The sequence below is a fragment of the Neodiprion lecontei genome, chromosome 2 (assembly GCF_021901455.1).
Source record: "Neodiprion lecontei isolate iyNeoLeco1 chromosome 2, iyNeoLeco1.1, whole genome shotgun sequence".
Classification (NCBI taxonomy): Eukaryota; Metazoa; Arthropoda; class Insecta; order Hymenoptera; family Diprionidae; genus Neodiprion; species Neodiprion lecontei.
The window spans coordinates 36,242,379-36,265,874 of NC_060261.1; the positions used below are offsets into that span (position 1 = coordinate 36,242,379).

Consider the following 23,496-nt stretch of genomic DNA (forward strand, 5'->3'; position numbering starts at 1 on the left):
ATCATTTCAACCCCCAGGTGCAGGTCAATGTGTCCCCGGGCGCCAAGCGCCAGTGTAGGTGTAAGAAGCTCGAAGCATATGTCATAGCTTTGAATATCGGGGAGGGAAAATGTCGATGAAAAACGATAGAATGGGACCTACGTCGCTGATACTCACGATCATGGCTCTGCAGCATCGGACGAAAGCACAAAAGCTCCAGGCGTGAGAAGGGCCACGGTACCTACCCTGCTTCTTCATTCAGTTCACCATCAATGGGCCAGAAAAACGGACGACGGCCGAACCTTAGCCTACATGCACAGATACCTTTTAACGGAAAGATTAATATACACGGACGGACGCTCAGTTGCCGGCCTACTTAGCTACTGACTTACGTCCAATGTCGTTCCTGCTAAATATTACGAATATAGATCGTACTAAATTTTGGAACGTAATTCCCAGCATCGTGAACTCTAGCGGAAACGATTTCTTTTTCGGTAGTTTCTCGAGCTTTTGACCGTTTGAATCGACCGCAAGATAAATTCACCCGCTTCTACTTTCGGCGGTGAAGCTCGCGCAGCATGTCTCTCGAAAGGATACGGATTGATGGATGAATATGAAATTCTTACAGCTTTTAGGGGGAGAAAGAGAGAAAAGAAATACATCGTTCCGAGTCGTAAAAGGTGAGGACTATAAAAGTGAAGTTTCTTGCATCCGACTTTTGATTTCTTGGTGTGTTAAGTGAAGGGGGGGAGGTATTACTTGACGATATTCATTTTATTTGTCATAAACTCCAAAGCACAATTCGAGAAGAATTTCACTCTGTCGGTTTGAAAATCCAGGTCGTCAGCTACGTGGTTTACGATGTCTAAGTAATTTTCGCTGCCGATCATGGCACGGCTGGACCCCAAGAGCTATCCTGGTTTGCCCTCTGAAAGTCCGAGGCACACGAACACCCCGAAGGACTCAAAGATCATTTTGCTTGTCCTTTTATCAGTGAAGATCCCGTTCAAAGATTGGCAAAAATTGCCACCGCCTTGAGCGGTGAAGTAACATACGTTGCCCCCCAAGTAGTTGGTTATGGAAAGACAAGTCATGTCGAGTATTATGGTACAAGTATAGCTCTCTACCTTCGCTGGCCACTTAAGACCGAACATGAAAAGAAAGAAACATAAAAATTATTTATCGTCGCTACAGCTCGTTCAAATCGTTGTAAGCTATATCGGTTTCTCTGTTGCTAAGAGCCTCTGTGTTTTGATTTTTATTTTTCCTGCAACTTGAGGTTGAAAGGGTTTGAAGAAATGCGCAACTTTTTTCACTATTCAATTGAGTGAGAAACGATTTACGCCTGATATTAAATATGGAAGCGAAATAATTGTGTAAACAATCGTATGTTTGTTTGACGCTAATGGTTTCGCGGAATAAGCGTAGATATAATAACGTATACAAGAGAATAATAATGAATTATATGTCTTGCAATTTATATTCCACACCGTGCATTATATTGTGATTTCCGTAAAACGAAATACATTGTACATAAAACACGTATATAGAAGATCGATTTTTACTTATACTAACCGCGTTTGTATAAATAATGTATCTACTTATATACGCGCGTAGTGTGTATACGTTTACAATTCACAAGAATGCGAAACATCATTGATGTTTAACGCGAATATCGTGTCACGGTGCGTACAATTATCCCCCATTTTCCAGTTTTATTTATTTTCCGTAATTTCCAATTGCGGGGAAAACAACATTACTATTGTTATTATCGTTATTATACAGTTGCCTCCATGCGAAATCGCGAGATAAGAATTCGAGCATATATCAAGGGATCACCGATTGTTTTTGTACGTTGAAAAGCAAATGAATGAAAAAAATAAAAAGGGCAAAGGAAAAACGAGAAAAATAAAAATACAAGGGAAAAGGGAAGAAAAAAAAAAAAAAGAGAAGAAATCCCACCCCCGCGGTGGCGTATGGATGTGTGCGCGTATTCGTTGGAGGTGAGCACAGGGCGCATGCCAGGTAAAGGGTGCGCGCGCGTATTCTGCTCTTTTCGATCGTCGCTACTGTAGAGAGGTTCTAGCTCCATGGCGCCTGTATTCCATTATTAGGGATTTTTAAAAAGCCTCGTCCGTCGTTAGTCGCCGAGGAATAACGTATGGCGTGAAACGGTGCGGTGATTTTAATAACAACTATGTGTAATTTTGTGAATCAATAACTGCACGGAATCAATTCAATAAGCGCTTCTACCTACACCGCGGAGTTTAATCAGAAAGTGTCGACAAGATCTCGCTCTCTCTCTCTCTCTCTCTCTCTCTCCCTCTCACACACACAAACTCATTCTCTCTCTCTCTCTCTCTCTCTCTCTCTCTCTCTCTCTCTCTCTCTCTCTCCTCAGTCTTAATTATATCTATATATATATACAGATCTGTACATACACCTACATGTATTATACAAATATATTACGGAGATATATGTCTTTTTTAACGGCATACGTACCAGCAAGCGTTATGTGCATTATGATTTAAAACATCGTCGCAGATTTACGCGAATATACAGCGATATGAGAATATAATAGTGAAGGAGGAATTATTTATTACGATAATATCGATGTAAATGTCGCGTGATATTTGAGTAATAATCGTTAGTGTGAAAACAATCTCGTAGGCTGTTTAATTTGAAACAAACCTGTGAAATTATGGCTCCAAACACCTCTTAATAATTATGCAATGATGATCATCCAACTTCATATGTACATTACAAATGTACTGTGCATCTCGAACAGTAGACATTTCAGGATACTAATTCCGCTTGTTCCGCTATGGATTACTGGTGCCCTGTGCGTCAAAGACAGTGAGTTGAGTATTAATTTGAACATTGCATTGATATCATGTATTAGTCTTCCCCGACCTTCGCCCTACGGTGTCAGTCACAATGCCATCCGTGTAGCTATGTAACTCTGTTATTCCTTGGGGTTGTAGTAAGTGTGTAAAACACGGTGTGAAAATTGTTGTATTGCACGAAAAAAGAAAAGATATACATATATATATTATTTATTTATATATTATTATATATATATTTATTTATTTATTTACCGCGTGAGAACTGTTGCTGACGGTGAGAGAATATAACTTATCGTACCGTACAAAAATGTACCTATAGCTATAGAATTCTTCCGCTTCTTTGCCTATAACGAAGTGAGTAATGATCCTGTGATTCTTACTCTCTGCGTGACACAAATTTACCTACTCCTTTTCGTACGTGTGTAATCAAACGCGCGTTGTATTCCAGAATAAATATAAATAATATAGAGAATATTTCAAGCATGATAACGCAGGCCATTATGTTAGTCGTCAAAATACCGATACAGGGATAAAGAAAAACGCTGAGGTGTATTTCGCAGATAATCGAGTTACCTTCGTTCTGAATGTGACACACGACTCTAATGGTACTTATTGTTAGTTTACTGTGCGGTGTTCAATTCCGAAGTAACGTTCGCGTTAAGGTAACACGTACGAAGCACCGATTTGTGTAACGGCTCTTTTACTCTCTTCAAATTGTCCCATCGCGAGATCGTAAAGGTTTCACATCGAAGGTTTGATTGCCTCTACACGCGGTGAAAAATTACCCTCAGATTAATTCGCTATAGCTGACCGAACGTACGTTTTCCAATTTCGATAACACTTCTCAAGCATCCCTTGCACGCATGTTTTCACCAAATTTCTCCTGTTGTGCAAAAATTCTGATCAGTACTGTAATTAATTTTTCACTGCCCTCGCAAATATGCATCTAGAATTCGCGACTATATATTATGTAAATATTTACAGGCTTTATTGGCATATTTGAGTCCAGCTTATAAGCTCCTTGCGCCTTTGCTGTCGGTTAATTTATACTACTTCCTTTCACATCTCAATACCTGCACGAGGTCTTTGTACACGTTCGCATAGAATACAGCGTAATAATCGGATTACCAAAGATATTTTTAATTTCAAGTTTCGAATATCCTGCAATATACGAACTTTACAGGTGCTTGATTAATAATTATAATCATAACAATAACAGTAGTGACCTAGAGTATGGAAACGGACAATTGTTTCACCTTGCAAAGAGGAATCCTACGATACTCGGTATTACCAATTTACCGTCGGTAACAATGGATGATGAACAGTTTTCATCATAATTTCACAACGATTAATTGGGGCACCGAAATGGAATTTTTCCGCAATGGTTATTTTATGCATGCGGTGCACATATAATGTCGTAATTGCCCGCATGTACTATTATGTAAATTCGTGCATGCTGTCTATATGTGTATACGTGCCATTAAATTACTGTGATTAATTCAATTGAGTATCTCCGGTTTCGGAGACGTATTAAGCATTATACATATGTATAACACGGAATTTGATCAGCAGCGATAATTTCTGTACAACGTTCTCACGATTCCCAATATATTTCGAATTGCGATCACGAAGTCTGCTAAGACTCGTTAAGAGCTGAAATTAGATGAAAAACAATTAGTTTGAGCGAGACTGTTATAATCATGCGCCTAGCAGTAATGAATTACAGTTTTTCAATTATCTTTGCTTCGGTATGGAAATTCTACAAGACCGTCCGAGCATTGATTAGCATGTAACAATTAAGGGCCAATGACAGACCGGAAATAAATGACGTACTATCGACCCGACGTTATTTGGTAATACTTTCCCATTACGCTGGCCCCTTTTTTCTCTTCCAGAAAACTCGCACATTTCTCGACTTCGCAGCGCATAGACGGATGTTGGCATAAGAAATTCATGAGACAACATGTTAAATACAACTTCGTTCCGGTGTTGCGGTCAAGACTGTCGTATCCGTATTAAAATCGCGAAATTTTATGCGCTCATTGTATAATAAAATGTTTTTTTTTTTCTCATGCGAGGTGAAAGAAAAGGCTACGACTATAACTACCAGGCAATTTTTCTGGCTCTCCAAATTCGCGCATGTAGTTATACGTAAGTAATAAACTGTACAATTGTGCACCTCGGCACAAGAGCAGTTCGAGTCGATTTGCACTTGGGCCGTATTTCAGTCCCGCGAGGCGTGTAATGTTGTTTTACGTTGACAGTGTAAACGTCATAATTTCCGAGCACCATTTCACCCCCGGATATGAAGTAAGGTTTACGATTTCGTTGAGATTTCTCGCTTTGCCTATCGCGGATTTACAGTGCATAGCCATTTTATCGCGAAGATCGCGTGTTTACCAAATATTACTTCTCGCGTACAATTTGACTGCGAATTGCTGTCATTTTCAGGGATATCGGCACGCGATTTCACCGTCGTGTAGTTACTTGTGTCTGAAATTTTTCATCCTGATATCAAGGTGCTCAACTGTACAATCCGTGTGATCATGGAACATAACCGAGGCAACGTAGGTATACCTGTACGAGCATCAAGTCTACCTTTCGCTCTCACTTTAAGCCGAGGTATCCGATTAACTGGTACACTTGAAACGAATAAAAAATGCATCCGCCTTTGAGTACGTTTATGGTGCGGTATTTCAAATGGAATAACTCGCGGAAGCGGATCAGAATTCGTATCACTTTTCACGCTAACCTTCCGAAAGTGTAACGATTTCTCCCAGAAATTAATACGAAGAGCCAATGATTGGTATAGCAAAAATACTCGGTCATCACCAAAGATGAAATCGAGCCAATGTTTAAGTGGCAAGTTGACGCGTGGAAAATAAAACTTTTGCACTTACCGCAGTACAGGTTTTTACAGCTGTATCCTAAAGAGCAACATATGTTACAAAAAGATGCGCAAAGTTCTGTATGGAAACAGCAAACATTGCGGTCGCGTTAATGTTAAAATTGCGGTAGAATTTACCGCATTTTCCGTCGCCTTCCATTTTTCGCCCCTTTTCAGTTTGAATGGATTAAAAACTCTCGGCCGACCTCACCCTATCATTAAAATAACCGGAAAAAACACGCTTGGAATAGTGTTTGCCAAAGGCTTGAACTCCTGCAATTGATCCAACCGCGCTAGTTTCAAGCTTGCAAGATTTACTAATACGAACGCTATTTATACAATTACCGCATTCGTGTTTAGGTATTATTTCAGACTGTAAAGGGCGAATAGTAGTTGTTTTATCGGAATCTATGAAGCATAGAAGACAACTGCTAGACTATAACTGTTATTTTATTGTTAGACAGAACGCTGCGTATTTGAAGACTTCCGGGTTTCATTTTCTTTCCCATTCTGAAATTTTACGGGAACTGCAACTGTTTCACTGTCAGTTAAATGCAACGGGTAGTAAAGGCGTGCAATTTCTACTCGTAGGTACAACTACTCTGTATCGGTGTATTTTGCAAATTTGCCTCGACAATTCCGGAACCGAAACTTGGCTTGCTTGCAGAATTCCAAATGGTTCCTTAGTTCCGTCCTACTACACAACCGCATCTATAAGATCACCTTACTTTACCAACTTCAGATTGCTTTTACCTTATCTATTTCTAACACCATCCATTTTCCATTTTCCCTCGAAAATATACGTGAACAATCTAGCGTAATCTTCTCCCAGCTTTACTGTGTCGTACCATTAAAAGCCGGATGATTTGGACCAACAATAGATGGCAGTAAAAACTAACACCTTTCTCTATCTATGATAGTCCTAAATTTTCAACAATCCAAATGTAATCCAGAACACCAACTCTCGGGAATTGTTAAGTTCACCGCCCACTAAGATCCACTAATCCCACGGTGTTAGTAAACCCTACATTCTGCCGACAAACTTCCACGCCATCCTGATGATCCGTTAAAATCCTTTTTAAACCACGCCCAGCAGCTCAGCTTTGCGATTTCCTCCTCACCCTGTGCTCATACACGTGCTCATTTCGTCATTCTGTTCCCCAGCCCGGTAATATCTTATACCAGATAATCGTCATCGAGCTTGTCTGAAATTGTCCGGATTTGCTTTCCAGTACCGCTGTCTCAAATCGTGGCACTCGTCGGAGACCCAACGTATTTACCCTGCGATATATCAACATCCCATGACGGGGACTCGGTATTACTCGTATTATGGTATCGCGAAGATCTCGGAACACCTGTGTATAGGTAAGTACACAATGACACCCATAAATCCTATTTATCGGATACAGTGTGTAATTATATGTACGTAGATGTGGTGAACCTCGTTCCAAGACTCCATTCCCATTTTCCATTCGAAGCCGTATCTCTGCGGATGTATTCTTACTTGTAAGACCTTCAATCGATCAAGGCTACCCGTATTTTGTTTTTCTTCAATTTCCAAGGTACGATATGTAAATTCTTTGGAAATGTCCGAAACACCAAAAGTAAGAAACACATTGACTTGGTGTCCCGGTGGAAATTTAAATTCACATCCCTCATGTAAAATTGGTCCTCGTCTGCAATGATATCGGGAAATCGCGCATTCACTTTTGGAGTATTGGAATAACTGATCCTTGGTTGCTGTATAATCTTCAGCAGTGGACATTACTTACATTCGATACTCCAATAGTCGTGAAAATAGTACTGTTATCAGACTCCGGTAATCCAATTATTTGCCGAAGTGGTAACTTTTTTTCTAAGGTATAGACTGTGAAAAATAATTGCAACGTTCACCTTGTTCATCAATTACACTGCAACACAGTGCAGACGGCTGGATTTTTTTTTAGAAAGTTATAACTAAGGACCATTGCAAGATGCATTGAGATCAAGGATAGTCTGCATTTCCTTGCAGAAAAATGTTATTTCAAGCCACTTACAGGTGCACCTATATTGTTTCAGCGTTGATGCTAGAGATCGTGATTTTGGTATAGCTGAAAGATGGTCCGACGATACGGTATTTTCAAATCGGGCCTATTTTGTACCGGAAAAAAAACCAGCGGAACTTGGAATCGATCACGTAAAAGAGGGAGATGCTGGTCTTTATAGATGCCGAGTCGATTTCCAAATTGGTCAGACTCGAAATTCTAAAGTCAATCTTACGGTTATAGGTGAGCTGATAATTGAGAAATTAACTATGCTCTCCGATAAATACAATTATACATTTTATTCGTCTAAACTTGAGCGATCAACTATGAACTAATTTTTTTTTCTGCGTCACATCTTAGTTCCACCACATAAAATTGAGATACTGGACAGTGCTGGAATTTTGAGAAATTCAGTCGTTGGACCATATTCAGAAGGGGAAACATTACAGTTATTCTGCGATGTCTATGGCGGTATGTTTTGATTGGTATAATTATAAAAAAATGAAAGAAAGAGTCTTGTAAGTTAAAGTTTTTAATAATCGTAGTACGTTCCAAGATATTATTGATTTATTAAGTATAGTAAAAACAATGAAATATATTTAGTGTCACTTTGCATTAGACAACTATTTCCGTCAATATCGGACCTTCTCAATTCATGTCATTATGTGTTTTACACTTTCAAAATTAGGATGAATAAAAGGTAAATAATTATTATTCAGGTAAGCCTTCGCCGTCTGTTCTTTGGTATAGAAATGATGTGATGAAAAGCAATCAATCTGTGAAATTACACCACGATACCATAAGGAGTGAAATTAAAATACCAAACTTAGGACGTGACGATGTGCGATCGGAAATAACTTGTGTAGCAACGAATAACAACAAATCTATACCTCTCACCGCATCTGTACACGTGGATATGAATTGTAAGTAATAAAATACACTCATACAATAATTATATTATGTAAATTTTTTTTTACTTATTTCATGCTATTACAGTGGCAGATCTATAATTTTAAGTCTATCTAGTGATTTACTGGGCAAGGTCATCAAAATATATTTGAAACAGCTTCGCTTTGTTTTCAATAGAAATTTATTAATCAACGGGATACGTGTCCTGTATTTTAATACGACTTGGTTTCTGGTGGTGATTTATAATCATGGTTGTTACATAGTACCAAATTCAAACATTTTTTCACTATTTCAGTCGGCCCATTGGATGTTAAAATAGTAGCTGCTAATCAACCGTTATCTGCTGGAAGGAGGTACGATTTACTATGTAAAACATCAGGCTCTCGACCACCCGCAACAGTTACATGGTGGCGAAATGGACAACGTCTTGAAGGGTCTAAAGAAACTGTGAGCTTATTTAAGATATAAACTATAGTAAACTAAGCAGTTATAGACTATACATTATTTAATTGTGAGATTAGAGCGAAATTCAAGATGATTATCTAAGTGCATGGATTAATCAGAATCAAACTTAATTTCCACGCATTCAACTTTTCTTCAAACAATAAAGAAATCATTTTTTAAGATAAAAAAGGAAATGATAGGTTTCAACTAAAATTTTGGAAAATAGAATTTCAAATGAAGATTATTTTTACAGACATCTAACGACGGAAATACAACCACAAGTATATTATCATTTGTGGCAACGAAAGCAGATGCTGGCAAACATTTGTCATGCCGGGCTGAGAATTTAGTTATTGGAAGCGGATCGATGGAGGACGGATGGACATTAGAAATACGATGTATGATTATAAATATTATCACAAATGCTGGAGTGGCAGAGTTTAAAATATTCATCTGAATCGTACTAATGTAAGTCGATTAATTCTTGCAGATGTTCCAGAGACACAGATTCAACTAGGTACCTCACTCAATCCAGGAGCTATTCGAGAAGGTACAGATGTATATTTCGATTGTTTGATTAAAGCAGAACCGGCTGTTTACAAGGTTGAGTGGCGGCATCAGGTACGTTGCTTGTGTGTTACACGCAAAGGAAAGTGTAAATTGTGAAAATTGAAAGATGTTCTACTCTACTCCTTTCTTGGGTGCAGGAATAGTCTCTATACTTTGTTTATTACAGGGAAAGGCTTTGCATCATAATATTGGATCAGGAATCATAATTAGCAATCAAAGCTTGGTTCTTCAAGGCGTTGATCGAAAGAGTGCTGGTAACTACACTTGCGTTGCATACAATAGCGAAGGCGATGGCGAAAGCAACCCATTTTACCTAAATGTCATGTGTAAGTATGCATTGAGGGCTAAGACATAACATCGCTTATTTAAAAGCTAGTTCGCATGAGCCAGTAAAAAAACTACTATAAAAATATCCCCGATATAGTTCAAATCTGTAATAATTAAAGTCAAAATAATATTCCTGGCATTCAAATGTCTTGAAACAAAATTGACTTAGAACTGAAGCTATTAGAATGGTACCCAACAGCGATGGTCATATATATTTTCTTCATAGTTGCTCCAACTTGTAAGCCGAATCAAACGAGAGTGCACGGCGTAGCAAAGCAAGAGAAGGCCAACATATCCTGTCAAGTTGATGCAAATCCCCCTGAAGTACAGTTTCGTTGGACTTTCAACAATTCAGCAGAGAGCATTGATGTTGCAGCTGGACATATAGCCAGAGCTGGCACTTTGTCCATAGTTTCCTACACCCCAATGACAGAATTAGATTACGGAACGCTTCTGTGCTGGGCTACTAATCGCGTCGGAAGCCAACGAGTTCCTTGTGTCTACCACATTATTGCTGCAGGTATGCATGCACGTATACAAACAGGAATTTACTTATAACTAATTATCTCACTTGCATCGTCAATGAAATACAAATTACAACAAAAGTACAACTGCAGAGATAAAGTTTGATCTTTTTGTAACAGGACGTCCGGACATGGTACACAACTGCACTACATCCAACACATCGACAAATTCTTTCTCTGTGCGTTGTGCAGAAGGTTTCAACGGAGGCCTACAACAATCTTTTCTACTCGAAGTGCGAGAAAGTAATAGTCAAGATTTACGCGCAAATTTGTCATCTGTTGTGCCCCGATTTAGTGTCACTGACTTGGAGTCAGGTGTACTTTATCAAGCATGCATATATGCTTACAATGACAAAGGTCGAAGTGAAGCGATGGTAGTTCAAGCTGGTACATTGAGACTTCCCGAAAAACAATTGACATCTGAATCAGGTAAGCGAGTAATGTTAATTTACGTAGAATCTTTTTCTCCTAACAATGATATTGGTACAACTAAGGCAAGTTATATGCATTATGTAGACACAATTAGACAAAAATCCAACAATTAAATATCGTTCTACTTAGTGCCATGTTTCATTACAGATCGGCCACATCAACATATAAAGTTAACTCCGATGCTCAGTGTTATGATCGGAGTAGTGGCAGCATTGGTTATTGTGGCTATTGTTGTCATGGTTGTTCTGCGCATTCAACACGCAAATGTAGAAACTGATGGAAAATCACACACGGAGGTGTACAGCAAGGCAAATAAAACAGTCACCATCCAGCGTGAATTAAGATTGCGAGATGGGAATAGTTTGTTAAAGGATGAAAAACATAGCGGGAGTCCGTTTAGAAAATTGGATACAGCAGGAGAGTTTCTTGACAACGATGACAAGAATCCAGACATCATACCTCAACAAATCAATGGTAATAGTGACGTATTACATGTCAACATATGGAGAAGGCTCTTTACAGATTTACTAACAATCCTCATGAAATTACCAAATATTTTGATTCTGATTTTTTGACTTGTTAAGGTGATGAACCATCGGATTATCTGAGGAAGAGACGACTTATATCAACAATAGAAACTTCCCCGTCACGAAATTTAATGGACCATCCAGCAGTAGTAGCAATTAGTGGACAAAGTAACTATGTTGGATATTGTACAATACGTAACGGAATGCCACTCCACGATCTTTCAAATTTGTCATCAAAGCACAAGACTGTAAGTATGACAGTTGTATTATGGTAACATAACACACTTGATAAGGAGTTTCACTTTTGCAATGATCAAGTAAAACTCATCTACCTCAACTATTTGACAGAAGATCTTGCATGACACGACCACCTTCTGTCTTCAGTTTCAGCCAATAGTCAGCGAAGTCTATGGTACTGGTGTATGCACGCTGCCCAGACAATATTGGCCAAACGCCGAAGGTGTTCAGTCTATGACGATGAGCCCTCCAGTTCTGTATGCTGGTCTAGGAATGGTGAGTCACCCTACTCCTAGTACTACGCTTCTGCCAAAGGATGTAGAATCCCGAGTCGCTGCTCAGTGTTGTCTTCAATCGCAGCAAGAAGCAATAACAAATACGCCATTGGTGTTATCTAAAAGAGAAAGTTCTGTGTGATATATACCCAGAGAGGAACAGAAGTTTCATACGTGAACTATGTTGAACATTAATTCTAGTATAACGTGTAAACATTTGTATTAAAATGAGCCTAGTTTCTTTCAGTGAATTGTTTTCATCCCGTACCATATTACATCTATGTTCAATCAAGTGCCCTTTTGTATTGAAGGAAACTTAAAAAGCTATATTTAATATAAGTATATGAAGTTGTACGTATGACATGGGGCGCGCAAATGGGTTCTACATACAATTCATGTGTTGTAAATACATTAAATATGGAAATATTTTATACCGATCACTAGTACGATATTTAACTCGGTTCAATTGCATCTTCAAATTCATAGCATAGTACGTAAGTTCGTGTAGTACACACGATACCATCTTTTCAAAGTCGAATATAACCAGAACTGAGCATTGTGGACCTTTGATTGTGAGCATAAAATACGTATTGCAAAAATTATTCTTAATTCGTAGAATCCATTAATATATCGTTTAATCAGCAATAAGTTTTCATGAAATGATCATACATTAACCTGGTATTCAAAAAATCTACTATTATTTTGATGTATTTTTTGCTTATACTCAGGAGATTCTACAATTGACGGAAGGTCAGAATGTAGGTCCTGTATAGCTTTGTGATTTAATTAAATTCGTTCAGTTTTCCGTCAATACTGTCGTCTGTATGGAATATGAACTACCTTACTTCAAATTGGTAATCGTACTACTTGTGAAATTGTCTATCGTCATATAATGATTAATTGTCAATGAAAGATAGATCTATTTAAATTTTTATAGATGTGATCTTCAACAAAGCACCGCAAAATTGAGTTTAACTATAGATTTTATGGATGTAATCGTAAGCGCTGTTGTTGAAAAATTATAACTTCGAAAGTGAAATTATGTTCAACTCAGCACCGAATGTCATCCATTAAATACACATTCATCGAGCAATTTGTTGAACGGTTCAATTTTTATGTTCAGAATTTTTGAAAAGTTGATCTTGGAGCAGCGTTGAAAAAAATATATAAATTCATATATATATATATATATGTATATGTATATATAATAGATATGATATATATTTATATACGTATATATGTACGATGAAAATGCTGCCAGTTGTGGTAATACATAAATGCATAAGAGTTTTAAATAAATATCTATATTGTACAGTTTGAGTTACACACAGCATTGAAGATATGGTGCGTGATTTTTTCTCGTGATAAGTTATTAGTATCAGAAGTAAGTAATGACCTATAGTTAATGAGCATGACTTCAAAGAGAAATGTAATTCCAAATGAATTCGATTGTGGTGGAATATGATGATTGTTGACTGACATACATCATCAAATTTCTACTACGCATAAATTCTCAATAAATGAATACAATCTCCCAAAACTGTTTGTATACTATAAATCTAAACTGTATTAACACACCATGTGTACAAATGCGTGTAAGTAAATATTCTTTGATTAACTTAAGTAACTGTACCAAATCTGAGTGAATGTTTGTAATTTTTCTATATCACCTAAATTTTTCGTGATGATCATACGTCGTTGTGACAATTAGTTTATTTTAAGATCTATTTGCTGTTAATCAAATGGTAAGGTATGTAATTATATAAGCAAATACTAAAATTTTACCTTAAAATCGTAACTGATAAATATTATAATAGGCAGTGTACAAAGTCTACAATAATATAACATATCTATGGTATTGAACAGAATGTGACAGAATTGAATTTTCTTAAAACAATTAATTATGTACAATATAAAGTCACCGTCACTTTCAATTAAAATTAATAAAAGCAGCAACAATTATTTAACCTAAATTGATATACAATATCCCGTGGTTAACTGAAGTCCTGCAAATCTAACTTATGTCTTCTGAACTTACTTGTTAATTGTTTGTAGTTACTGAATACAAATTTGGCCCTTTCTTCAAAATAAAACCATTTTCGTTCAGTTTTGAAATTAAAGCGTTAAAATCATCTACAATAATTTTCTCTTTCGTTGCCAAGTCTCTCATTTCCCTTGTTGAAAATACTGTTTTTTCCATAGCAGCTGCTTTATCTCTTAATAAACTTATAAACGCTTTCACCTGTAGAAAAAAAAAAAACATATAGAATATTATTAAGCGAAATTCTTACTGAGCCAAGTATATGTCAGGACATGTTTCTGTTCTCTATTCTGTATATCTATCCATAATTACCTTAGCAGCTGTTAATTTTCCAGATCCAGACAATAGTGAATAATCAGGCTCAATGTGTTCCACATCTACCTCTGCCATACTGAACTTTATTATCTCAATGACTTCCAAAGCATCACTATGCGTGGCTTCTTCTCTTAATTCCAACTTCGCTCTTGCCTAAAAATGAGGTATTAGAGCTCCAGATCAGCTTCTTGGATTGATATGAAACATGCCTTTGATGAGAATTAGCGTAAGTTTTTCACGTATCAAATAAAAATCATATTGTATTGATAATCTTAAAGCATTCTCATTCATTTTGAGGTACTTTAACATCTCTTTGCCACTCAGATGAACATATTGATTACGTTTCTTTAGCTAATCGTAAATGCATGTAAGAAAAATTCTACCTCAGTCAGTCTGATTAGTGCTGCCAATTGCCTTGGTGTCATGGGCGTTATTTTCTCCCTGTCGTTTCGCGCTCGACATTTTAAATAAAAACCTTTCAATACTTCTACTGCAGCAGGTGTTATTTTTGGTTTAACATATTGCCGAGCATATATAATATAGTTTCGAAGAATACGATGTGGTATTGGGTCAATGGTCTCAGTTGGACATAAACTCAATTTTTGCCTGTATTTAATATTTGTAAAACTTTAATAGGAATAGTGACATAGATAAACTTTGATTTTTCAACAACAGAAAATTTTTACCTCAAGTTATTTGCTGACGTGGAAGATTCACCAGTCGATAACGAATTGGTACTGTTAGACCTCATATCTCCAATTTGGTTGCTTATGCCAACATGTACAGCCATAACGTGGTCGGAGAGTAAATCATCCAAATGCTGTTGAAAACAAAAAAAAAAAAGATGGTCCCAATATGAATCACGCCATTTACAACTACATTACTCAAGATACGAAGCATTTTTTTCTAGAAGACACTTACTGCATCAGGTTGGTCTAAGAGTATAAATATTAGATCGAAACGTGAAAGCAGAGGCTGCTTCATGTTCAAATTTTCAATTACAGTTTTGGACCTGTCATAGCGTCCTCTAGCTGGATTGGCAGCTGCCAAGATTGACGTCCTAGCTGGAAGGCAACATACCATCCCTGATTTAGCTACACTGACACTTTGTTGTTCCATCGCTTCAAGTAATGCCTATTTGAAAGAATAGAAACGGATACGTTATTTGAGTGAGACACTTGTGAGCAAGAATAAATTATAATCAGAATCAACGTTACTTGATGTTGCGTTGACATTTTATCAAATTCATCTATGCAACAGGTGCCTTTATCAGCCAGAACAAGTGCTCCAGGTTCAAGAACGACGTCACCGGTACTGGCATCTTTCACAAGAGTAACAGTTAGACCCGTCGAGGTACTAGAAGTACCACATACATAAATACCTAGAAAAGAAAACTTAAGCAAGTAAGTCAGTGAATTTATGGAAATATTGTACAGCAAGCTACTATTCACCTTTGGCTGCAACACGAGCACAAGCTTGCAACATTTGTGACTTTCCAAGACCGGGGTCACCGACAACTAAAACATGGACATCATCGCGCACATCCTGCGATTTTGTGCTGCCTCCGAACAGGCTTAGAATGAGTCCAGCTTTTATGAGTTCATGACCATAAATACTTGGACAGAGGGATTGCACAAGTAATTTGAATACATTTGGATCATGATAGACTTCCTGCAACAAAATAGAAAAGCCAATTAAAAATTCACTTGTCCTTGTTAATTTTACAATCTCACGCAACTGACAATTGACCTTTACTGCAAGGTGATCTACATCAGTCAGATCAAGTGCAACAGCACATTTGTTTTGCGATTTATTATTTAATATGTAAACAGCTTCCATGTATAAAGAAAACAAGTTCGCGGCAGTATTTCCTTTCGATGAATTCTTTTCGTTTCCTCTGACCTAGAATATTACATCAATTACTAAGCAAACTTGGAGAAAATAATTAATTACATACAAGAAAATTTTGTTCAAGAAGATTCTAATAATATTAGGTGTGAAACGTCAGTGGCAATGTAATTGTTGGATTTGCCTAGAATCTTTATTATATATGCTCATATTTTTAATAAAAATTTCAACTCACTTTAATGATTCCAGTCACGGTAATATCGTCTCCTGGCATACAAGTGTTGACTAAGTCTTCTATCAAGTCGACATCAATAATACGGGGCATTCTCCCTTTGTCATCCTGTACAAATTGAATATCTAATACATGCTTTGTATTCATCAATGATCGACATGTTTGTGACGGTAAACTTTATAATATTGATGCCAGCTAAAGTTCCATGTAAAACTTGAAAATTGAAGTATAAATCACAAGTAATAAACATGCATAGAAAAATGAATGACAACACCAAGGATGATTGAGTCTAGTGAAACAACCTGGATAAGAATTATGTCGTTAATAATGTAAGAAAATTGACCTGCTCATCGCCAACATGTTCCTGTAATCTTATCACTTGAAATGTTACAGTTTTTGTATGTACCGAACTCAAGAGAGGTTGGAATTTTTTTCCATTACAGGAAACGCACTTGGTTGGTAAGGTGTAAATTCCATCAACTTGTCTCGAGATCATGCGACTGCCGCATGATACACACAAGAACTCCATCCATTGGGCAAAATGCTTTATATTCCCAACCCTCATAATACATCCTCTGATGGATATTAGCTTACCTAGAGTAAATTATTTCATGTGTTATGAAACTTGCAAAGCAATTTGATACAGTTTCGTTTTAATTAAAAGAGCTAGTATTGTATTGTGTGGAGGAGTAAAAACAATCTATGACAAACAATGAGTGGATAATTTGTAGTGCTAAATTCAGCCCAAGATTTATTAAATATGAATACAGATTCAGCACAAAATAATGATATTTTTGAAGTACATTGTGTGCCAATTGAAAAAGATAATTTATACGTTTTTTTGAACTTACAACTGATAAATGTCAACGAATGTTAGTGAAACCCACCAATTGCATGATAATACCGGATTAGTTTCCATTTACTTTTATGTTGATCGTGGTAAAGATTTTACTTTATAATTGTATTCTATCTATGTTTTTATTTTTCACATAATCATATCTTTGCACAGTTAACTTTGTTTATCTTTAAAATGAATAACATTGTTTTTTTTTTTGTTATAACAAAATAATAAGTTCAAAGTTAATACATGACTGCGTCGTGCATTGATTACGTGAAAACTGATTAGCACCATGAGTTACGCTAGTTCCTATGATCATTAATACTAAGTTTATCCCCAGGTTCCTATCCAGGAGATAGAATTTACTTTTCTTAGTGCCTTCATGGCATTATGCTTACCATAAGAATTTACCTTGAGGTCTCTCAGGGAGAGGACTGGACCATAATTGGATATTCTTACTACGGCTATTGGCAAGTTAGCTGAGACAGTCACATCATCCATTCCCTCTTTTGCTGTGATTGTTTCAATCATCATCTTGATGGTAATGCATAGTAAAATTAGAATAATTAATGCAAATAAATTTCGGAAAACAAACAATCTATGCCTACCTGATCAATTGCCATACCAAGGCAATTTAGCGTATGTTTCGGATCATTTGTCAGATCCTCTTTGAAACTACTCCACTCATTATAAAACAAGTCATCCTTAAGCAGGATCTTAATGTCAACATTATAAGGTTTGTTGTTTTCCAAGTTTGAAACTGGAAATATATCCATATGGGACATTATAAATCTTTGCATTGCTTCAATTTTTCTTACTGTCGACGAGGCTTTGGTGTACACTAAAATGATTGAAACAATTCTACATAGCATATGATCGTAATTAACAAACATGTTTCGTATATAGCCAGAAGAAAAATTGCATTTACCTTCGTTGTGGAAATATAAGTCCCAATTATGATATGGAGAGTTGTGTCTATTTGGATTGAACAGCGAGCATGCCTCGCTTGAATCTGTAGGATTTGACATGTCCTTTTTCGACCCTCCGAGTGCTGAAACGGACACATTAACACGAAACAATGACGGAATTTCAATAATGCACTTGCGACATAAATCTAGAAATTAACGAAGCTTAACTGACAAAGCAAACAGAATTACTTGACAGGGTTTTTGGTAAAGACTGCTGAAATCCACGTGTTTGAAGTCAAACTTTTTTCTCGTTATACTTTGCATTGTCTATAACATTGTATTTAACTGAATACTCACTTTCCGTAATTTCAGATGGTCTTTTCCGCTTTCCTTTATTTCTGTACCAACTTCTACCACGATTATTCATTTTGCAACGTGAACCCTAAGCAAAATTCACCAGTGGTAAACACACACCAAGATTAAAACTGAGAAAGCGCGTGCCGACAAGCGTAAAGCATTATCGTCTGCTATGGCAATACAATGAGCACGCGCGCCGTTGCCTGATGATGTATCAAAATCAAAACGCTGTTTTAGCTAGTCGCAAATGAAGTACCTACGTTGGGTGGAGAAGCCGAATTGTTTTCGAAAAGTGTTTTGTATGAAAAAATATTCAGAGTAACTGTAATACGTCACGGATGCGCTAATTTTGATCAAGATGAAATGGATGCTCCGTATGTGAGACAGTATTTAACGCAGTGTTCTGATTTAAGACCTGAAAAGGTGATTGTTGAAGATTTTTTATTTTTTTTTTTTTGATAGGAAGAGATAGAACGAAGCTTCTTAAAATTTCGAGTGTATTTTAACACACATTTGAAGGTATGAGCAAAAATTTTGATGATCCAACTGTCGCAGAACGGCAGCGTTATTAGCTGACCCGTTGACTGAAGAATATATCTTTAGTCGACGGCTGACCATCGAAGGGCATAGCCGCTTGAGTCTGGGATCGGCAGGAGAGATGAAGTGCGTATTTCTTGTATGAAACGTGAAAACTAAAAGCATTATACATCATATCATATCATCGTACACCATACATCATACATCGTCATACATAGTATCAGAGTTCGAAACCATAGTTTGGATGTCGGACGTTCAGAAAGTGACGTCACCAATTCAAAATCAGCTAGCCGAATTCCTCAGTCGGGAAACAACCGCGCAGTAGAGCGGACGGATGAGAGTCGCGCTCCGCAAATTTCGAGTACCGGGTTCTCAACCTCCCGGATCCCGCGCTTCGGGTCCGCTACGTATTTCGAGTACCGGGTTCTCAACCTCCCGGATCCCGTGCTTCGGGTCCGCTACGCGGTGAAACTCGACTTCCAGGATAAGCGCTCCGTGGTTCCTGGTTCATGTTTACAATAAATTATTTCAATTCGTTTTTCGCGCAACCCCAAATTCGGTAGCTGTCAGTCCGCTAATAAAATTTCTCGACTTCCAGGATAAGCGCTCCGTGGTTCCTGGTTCATGTTTACAATAAATTATTTCAATTCGTTTTTCGCGCAACCCCAAATTCGGTAGCTGTCAGTCCGCTAATAAAATTTCTCGACTTCCAGGATAAGCGCTCCGTGGTTCCTGGTTCATGTTTACAATAAATTATTTCAATTCGTTTTTCGCGCAACCCCAAATTCGGTAGCTGTCAGTCCGCTAATAAAATTTCTCGACTTCCAGGATAAGCGCTCCGTGGTTCCTGCTTCGTGTTTACAATAAATTATTTCAATTCGTTTTTCGCGCAACCCCAAATTCGGTAGCTGTCAGTCCGCTAATAAAATTTCTCGACTTCCAGGATAAGCGCTCCGTGGTTCCTGGTTCATGTTTACAATAAATTATTTCAATTCGTTTTTCGCGCAACCCCAAATTCGGTAGCTGTCAGTCCGCTAATAAAATTTCTCGACTTCCAGGATAAGCGCTCCGTGGTTCCTGCTTCGTGTTTACAATAAATTATTTCAATTCGTTTTTCGCGCAACCCCAAATTCGGTAGCTGTCAGTCCGCTAATAAAATTTCTCGACTTCCAGGATAAGCGCTCCGTGGTTCCTGCTTCGTGTTTACAATAAATTATTTCAATTCGTTTTTCGCGCAACCCCAAATTCGGTAGCTGTCAGTCCGCTAATAAAATTTCTCGACTTCCAGGATAAGCGCTCCGTGGTTCCTGGTTCATGTTTACAATAAATTATTTCAATTCGTTTTTCGCGCAACCCCAAATTCGGTAGCTGTCAGTCCGCTAATAAAATTTCTCGACTTCCAGGATAAGCGCTCCGTGGTTCCTGCTTCGTGTTTATAATAAATTATTTCAATTCGTTTTTCGCGCAACCCCAAATTCGGTAGCTGTCAGTCTGCTAATAAAATTTCTCGACTTCCAGGATAAGCGCTCCGTGGTTCCTGCTTCGTGTTTACAATAAATTATTTCAATTCGTTTTTCGCGCAACCCCAAATTCGGTAGCTGTCAGTCCGCTAATAAAATTTCTCGACTTCCAGGATAAGCGCTCCGTGGTTCCTGCTTCGTGTTTACAATAAATTATTTCAATTCGTTTTTCGCGCAACCCCAAATTCGGTAGCTGTCAGTCCGCTAATAAAATTTCTCGACTTCCAGGATAAGCGCTCCGTGGTTCCTGGTTCATGTTTACAATAAATTATTTCAATTCGTTTTTCGCGCAACCCCAAATTCGGTAGCTGTCAGTCCGCTAATAAAATTTCTCGACTTCCAGGATAAGCGCTCCGTGGTTCCTGGTTCATGTTTACAATAAATTATTTCAATTCGTTTTTCGCGCAACCCCAAATTCGGTAGCTGTCAGTCCGCTAATAAAATTTCTCGACTTCCAGGATAAGCGCTCCGTGGTTCCTGGTTCATGTTTACAATAAATTATTTCAATTCGTTTTTCGCGCAACCCCAAATTCGGTAGCTGTCAGTCCGCTAATAAAATTTCTCGACTTCCAGGATAAGCGCTCCGTGGTTCCTGCTTCGTGTTTACAATAAATTATTTCAATTCGTTTTTCGCGCAACCCCAAATTCGGTAGCTGTCAGTCCGCTAATAAAATTTCTCGACTTCCAGGATAAGCGCTCCGTGGTTCCTGGTTCATGTTTACAATAAATTATTTCAATTCGTTTTTCGCGCAACCCCAAATTCGGTAGCTGTCAGTCCGCTAATAAAATTTCTCGACTTCCAGGATAAGCGCTCCGTGGTTCCTGCTTCGTGTTTACAATAAATTATTTCAATTCGTTTTTCGCGCAACCCCAAATTCGGTAGCTGTCAGTCCGCTAATAAAATTTCTCGACTTCCAGGATAAGCGCTCCGTGGTTCCTGCTTCGTGTTTATAATAAATTATTTCAATTCGTTTTTCGCGCAACCCCAAATTCGGTAGCTGTCAGTCTGCTAATAAAATTTCTCGACTTCCAGGATAAGCGCTCCGTGGTTCCTGCTTCGTGTTTACAATAAATTATTTCAATTCGTTTTTCGCGCAACCCCAAATTCGGTAGCTGTCAGTCCGCTAATAAAATTTCTCGACTTCCAGGATAAGCGCTCCGTGGTTCCTGCTTCGTGTTTACAATAAATTATTTCAATTCGTTTTTCGCGCAACCCCAAATTCGGTAGCTGTCAGTCCGCTAATAAAATTTCTCGACTTCCAGGATAAGCGCTCCGTGGTTCCTGGTTCATGTTTACAATAAATTATTTCAATTCGTTTTTCGCGCAACCCCAAATTCGGTAGCTGTCAGTCCGCTAATAAAATTTCTCGACTTCCAGGATAAGCGCTCCGTGGTTCCTGGTTCATGTTTACAATAAATTATTTCAATTCGTTTTTCGCGCAACCCCAAATTCGGTAGCTGTCAGTCCGCTAATAAAATTTCTCGACTTCCAGGATAAGCGCTCCGTGGTTCCTGGTTCATGTTTACAATAAATTATTTCAATTCGTTTTTCGCGCAACCCCAAATTCGGTAGCTGTCAGTCCGCTAATAAAATTTCTCGACTTCCAGGATAAGCGCTCCGTGGTTCCTGCTTCGTGTTTACAATAAATTATTTCAATTCGTTTTTCGCGCAACCCCAAATTCGGTAGCTGTCAGTCCGCTAATAAAATTTCTCGACTTCCAGGATAAGCGCTCCGTGGTTCCTGGTTCATGTTTACAATAAATTATTTCAATTCGTTTTTCGCGCAACCCCAAATTCGGTAGCTGTCAGTCCGCTAATAAAATTTCTCGACTTCCAGGATAAGCGCTCCGTGGTTCCTGCTTCGTGTTTACAATAAATTATTTCAATTCGTTTTTCGCGCAACCCCAAATTCGGTAGCTGTCAGTCCGCTAATAAAATTTCTCGACTTCCAGGATAAGCGCTCCGTGGTTCCTGCTTCGTGTTTACAATAAATTATTTCAATTCGTTTTTCGCGCAACCCCAAATTCGGTAGCTGTCAGTCCGCTAATAAAATTTCTCGACTTCCAGGATAAGCGCTCCGTGGTTCCTGGTTCATGTTTACAATAAATTATTTCAATTCGTTTTTCGCGCAACCCCAAATTCGGTAGCTGTCAGTCCGCTAATAAAATTTCTCGACTTCCAGGATAAGCGCTCCGTGGTTCCTGCTTCGTGTTTATAATAAATTATTTCAATTCGTTTTTCGCGCAACCCCAAATTCGGTAGCTGTCAGTCTGCTAATAAAATTTCTCGACTTCCAGGATAAGCGCTCCGTGGTTCCTGCTTCGTGTTTACAATAAATTATTTCAATTCGTTTTTCGCGCAACCCCAAATTCGGTAGCTGTCAGTCCGCTAATAAAATTTCTCGACTTCCAGGATAAGCGCTCCGTGGTTCCTGCTTCGTGTTTACAATAAATTATTTCAATTCGTTTTTCGCGCAACCCCAAATTCGGTAGCTGTCAGTCCGCTAATAAAATTTCTCGACTTCCAGGATAAGCGCTCCGTGGTTCCTGGTTCATGTTTACAATAAATTATTTCAATTCGTTTTTCGCGCAACCCCAAATTCGGTAGCTGTCAGTCCGCTAATAAAATTTCTCGACTTCCAGGATAAGCGCTCCGTGGTTCCTGGTTCATGTTTACAATAAATTATTTCAATTCGTTTTTCGCGCAACCCCAAATTCGGTAGCTGTCAGTCCGCTAATAAAATTTCTCGACTTCCAGGATAAGCGCTCCGTGGTTCCTGGTTCATGTTTACAATAAATTATTTCAATTCGTTTTTCGCGCAACCCCAAATTCGGTAGCTGTCAGTCCGCTAATAAAATTTCTCGACTTCCAGGATAAGCGCTCCGTGGTTCCTGCTTCGTGTTTACAATAAATTATTT

At 38.0% G+C, this 23,496-nt stretch overlaps 2 protein-coding genes and 1 long non-coding RNA gene across 10 annotated transcripts; 2 read left to right on the forward strand and 1 right to left on the reverse strand.

Moving 5' to 3' along the window:
• Nucleotides 1-2,024: 2,024 nt before the first annotated feature.
• LOC107218244 (hemicentin-2) lies at nucleotides 2,025-14,055 on the forward strand. Of its 4 annotated transcripts, none has more exons than XM_015656065.2 (14): nucleotides 2,025-2,835; nucleotides 6,945-7,077; nucleotides 7,771-7,979; nucleotides 8,097-8,207; nucleotides 8,456-8,659; nucleotides 8,941-9,092; nucleotides 9,343-9,487; nucleotides 9,580-9,710; nucleotides 9,826-9,985; nucleotides 10,213-10,506; nucleotides 10,631-10,939; nucleotides 11,090-11,416; nucleotides 11,527-11,717; nucleotides 11,854-14,054. In XM_015656065.2, exons 1-14 carry the CDS (start codon nucleotides 2,712-2,714, stop codon nucleotides 12,121-12,123), a joined length of 2,760 nt encoding a protein of 919 aa, XP_015511551.1. In that variant the 5' UTR covers nucleotides 2,025-2,711; the 3' UTR covers nucleotides 12,124-14,054. The 4 variants fall into 4 exon arrangements, with proteins under 4 accessions (XP_015511551.1, XP_046588665.1, XP_046588664.1 ...); XM_046732707.1 differs by lacking the exon at nucleotides 2,025-2,835 and adding an exon at nucleotides 4,849-4,976 and having other exon boundaries at nucleotides 11,854-14,055; XM_046732709.1 differs by lacking the exon at nucleotides 7,771-7,979 and having other exon boundaries at nucleotides 2,035-2,153.
• On the reverse strand, nucleotides 11,518-18,676 carry LOC107218241 (DNA helicase MCM8-like). 5 transcript variants are annotated; one of them, XM_015656061.2, is made up of 15 exons: nucleotides 18,521-18,676; nucleotides 18,184-18,306; nucleotides 17,864-18,096; nucleotides 17,654-17,789; nucleotides 16,761-17,011; nucleotides 16,421-16,525; nucleotides 16,087-16,239; nucleotides 15,789-16,008; nucleotides 15,555-15,718; nucleotides 15,259-15,471; nucleotides 15,024-15,157; nucleotides 14,721-14,943; nucleotides 14,335-14,490; nucleotides 14,020-14,223; nucleotides 11,518-12,100 (listed from the first exon to the last, which is right to left on the reverse strand). In XM_015656061.2, the coding sequence occupies exons 1-14, from the start codon at nucleotides 18,588-18,590 to the stop codon at nucleotides 14,023-14,025; spliced, it is 2,382 nt and encodes a 793-aa protein (XP_015511547.2). In that variant the 5' UTR covers nucleotides 18,591-18,676; the 3' UTR covers nucleotides 11,518-12,100; nucleotides 14,020-14,022. The 5 variants fall into 5 exon arrangements, with proteins under 5 accessions (XP_015511547.2, XP_046588669.1, XP_046588668.1 ...); XM_046732713.1 differs by having other exon boundaries at nucleotides 15,789-16,239; nucleotides 16,824-17,011; XM_046732712.1 differs by having other exon boundaries at nucleotides 15,789-16,239.
• Nucleotides 15,183-15,680, forward strand: LOC124293123. Its single transcript, XR_006903045.1, has 3 exons — nucleotides 15,183-15,266; nucleotides 15,342-15,517; nucleotides 15,598-15,680. It is a non-coding gene; the product is annotated as an uncharacterized LOC124293123 (long non-coding RNA).
• Nucleotides 18,677-23,496: the final 4,820 nt, after the last annotated feature.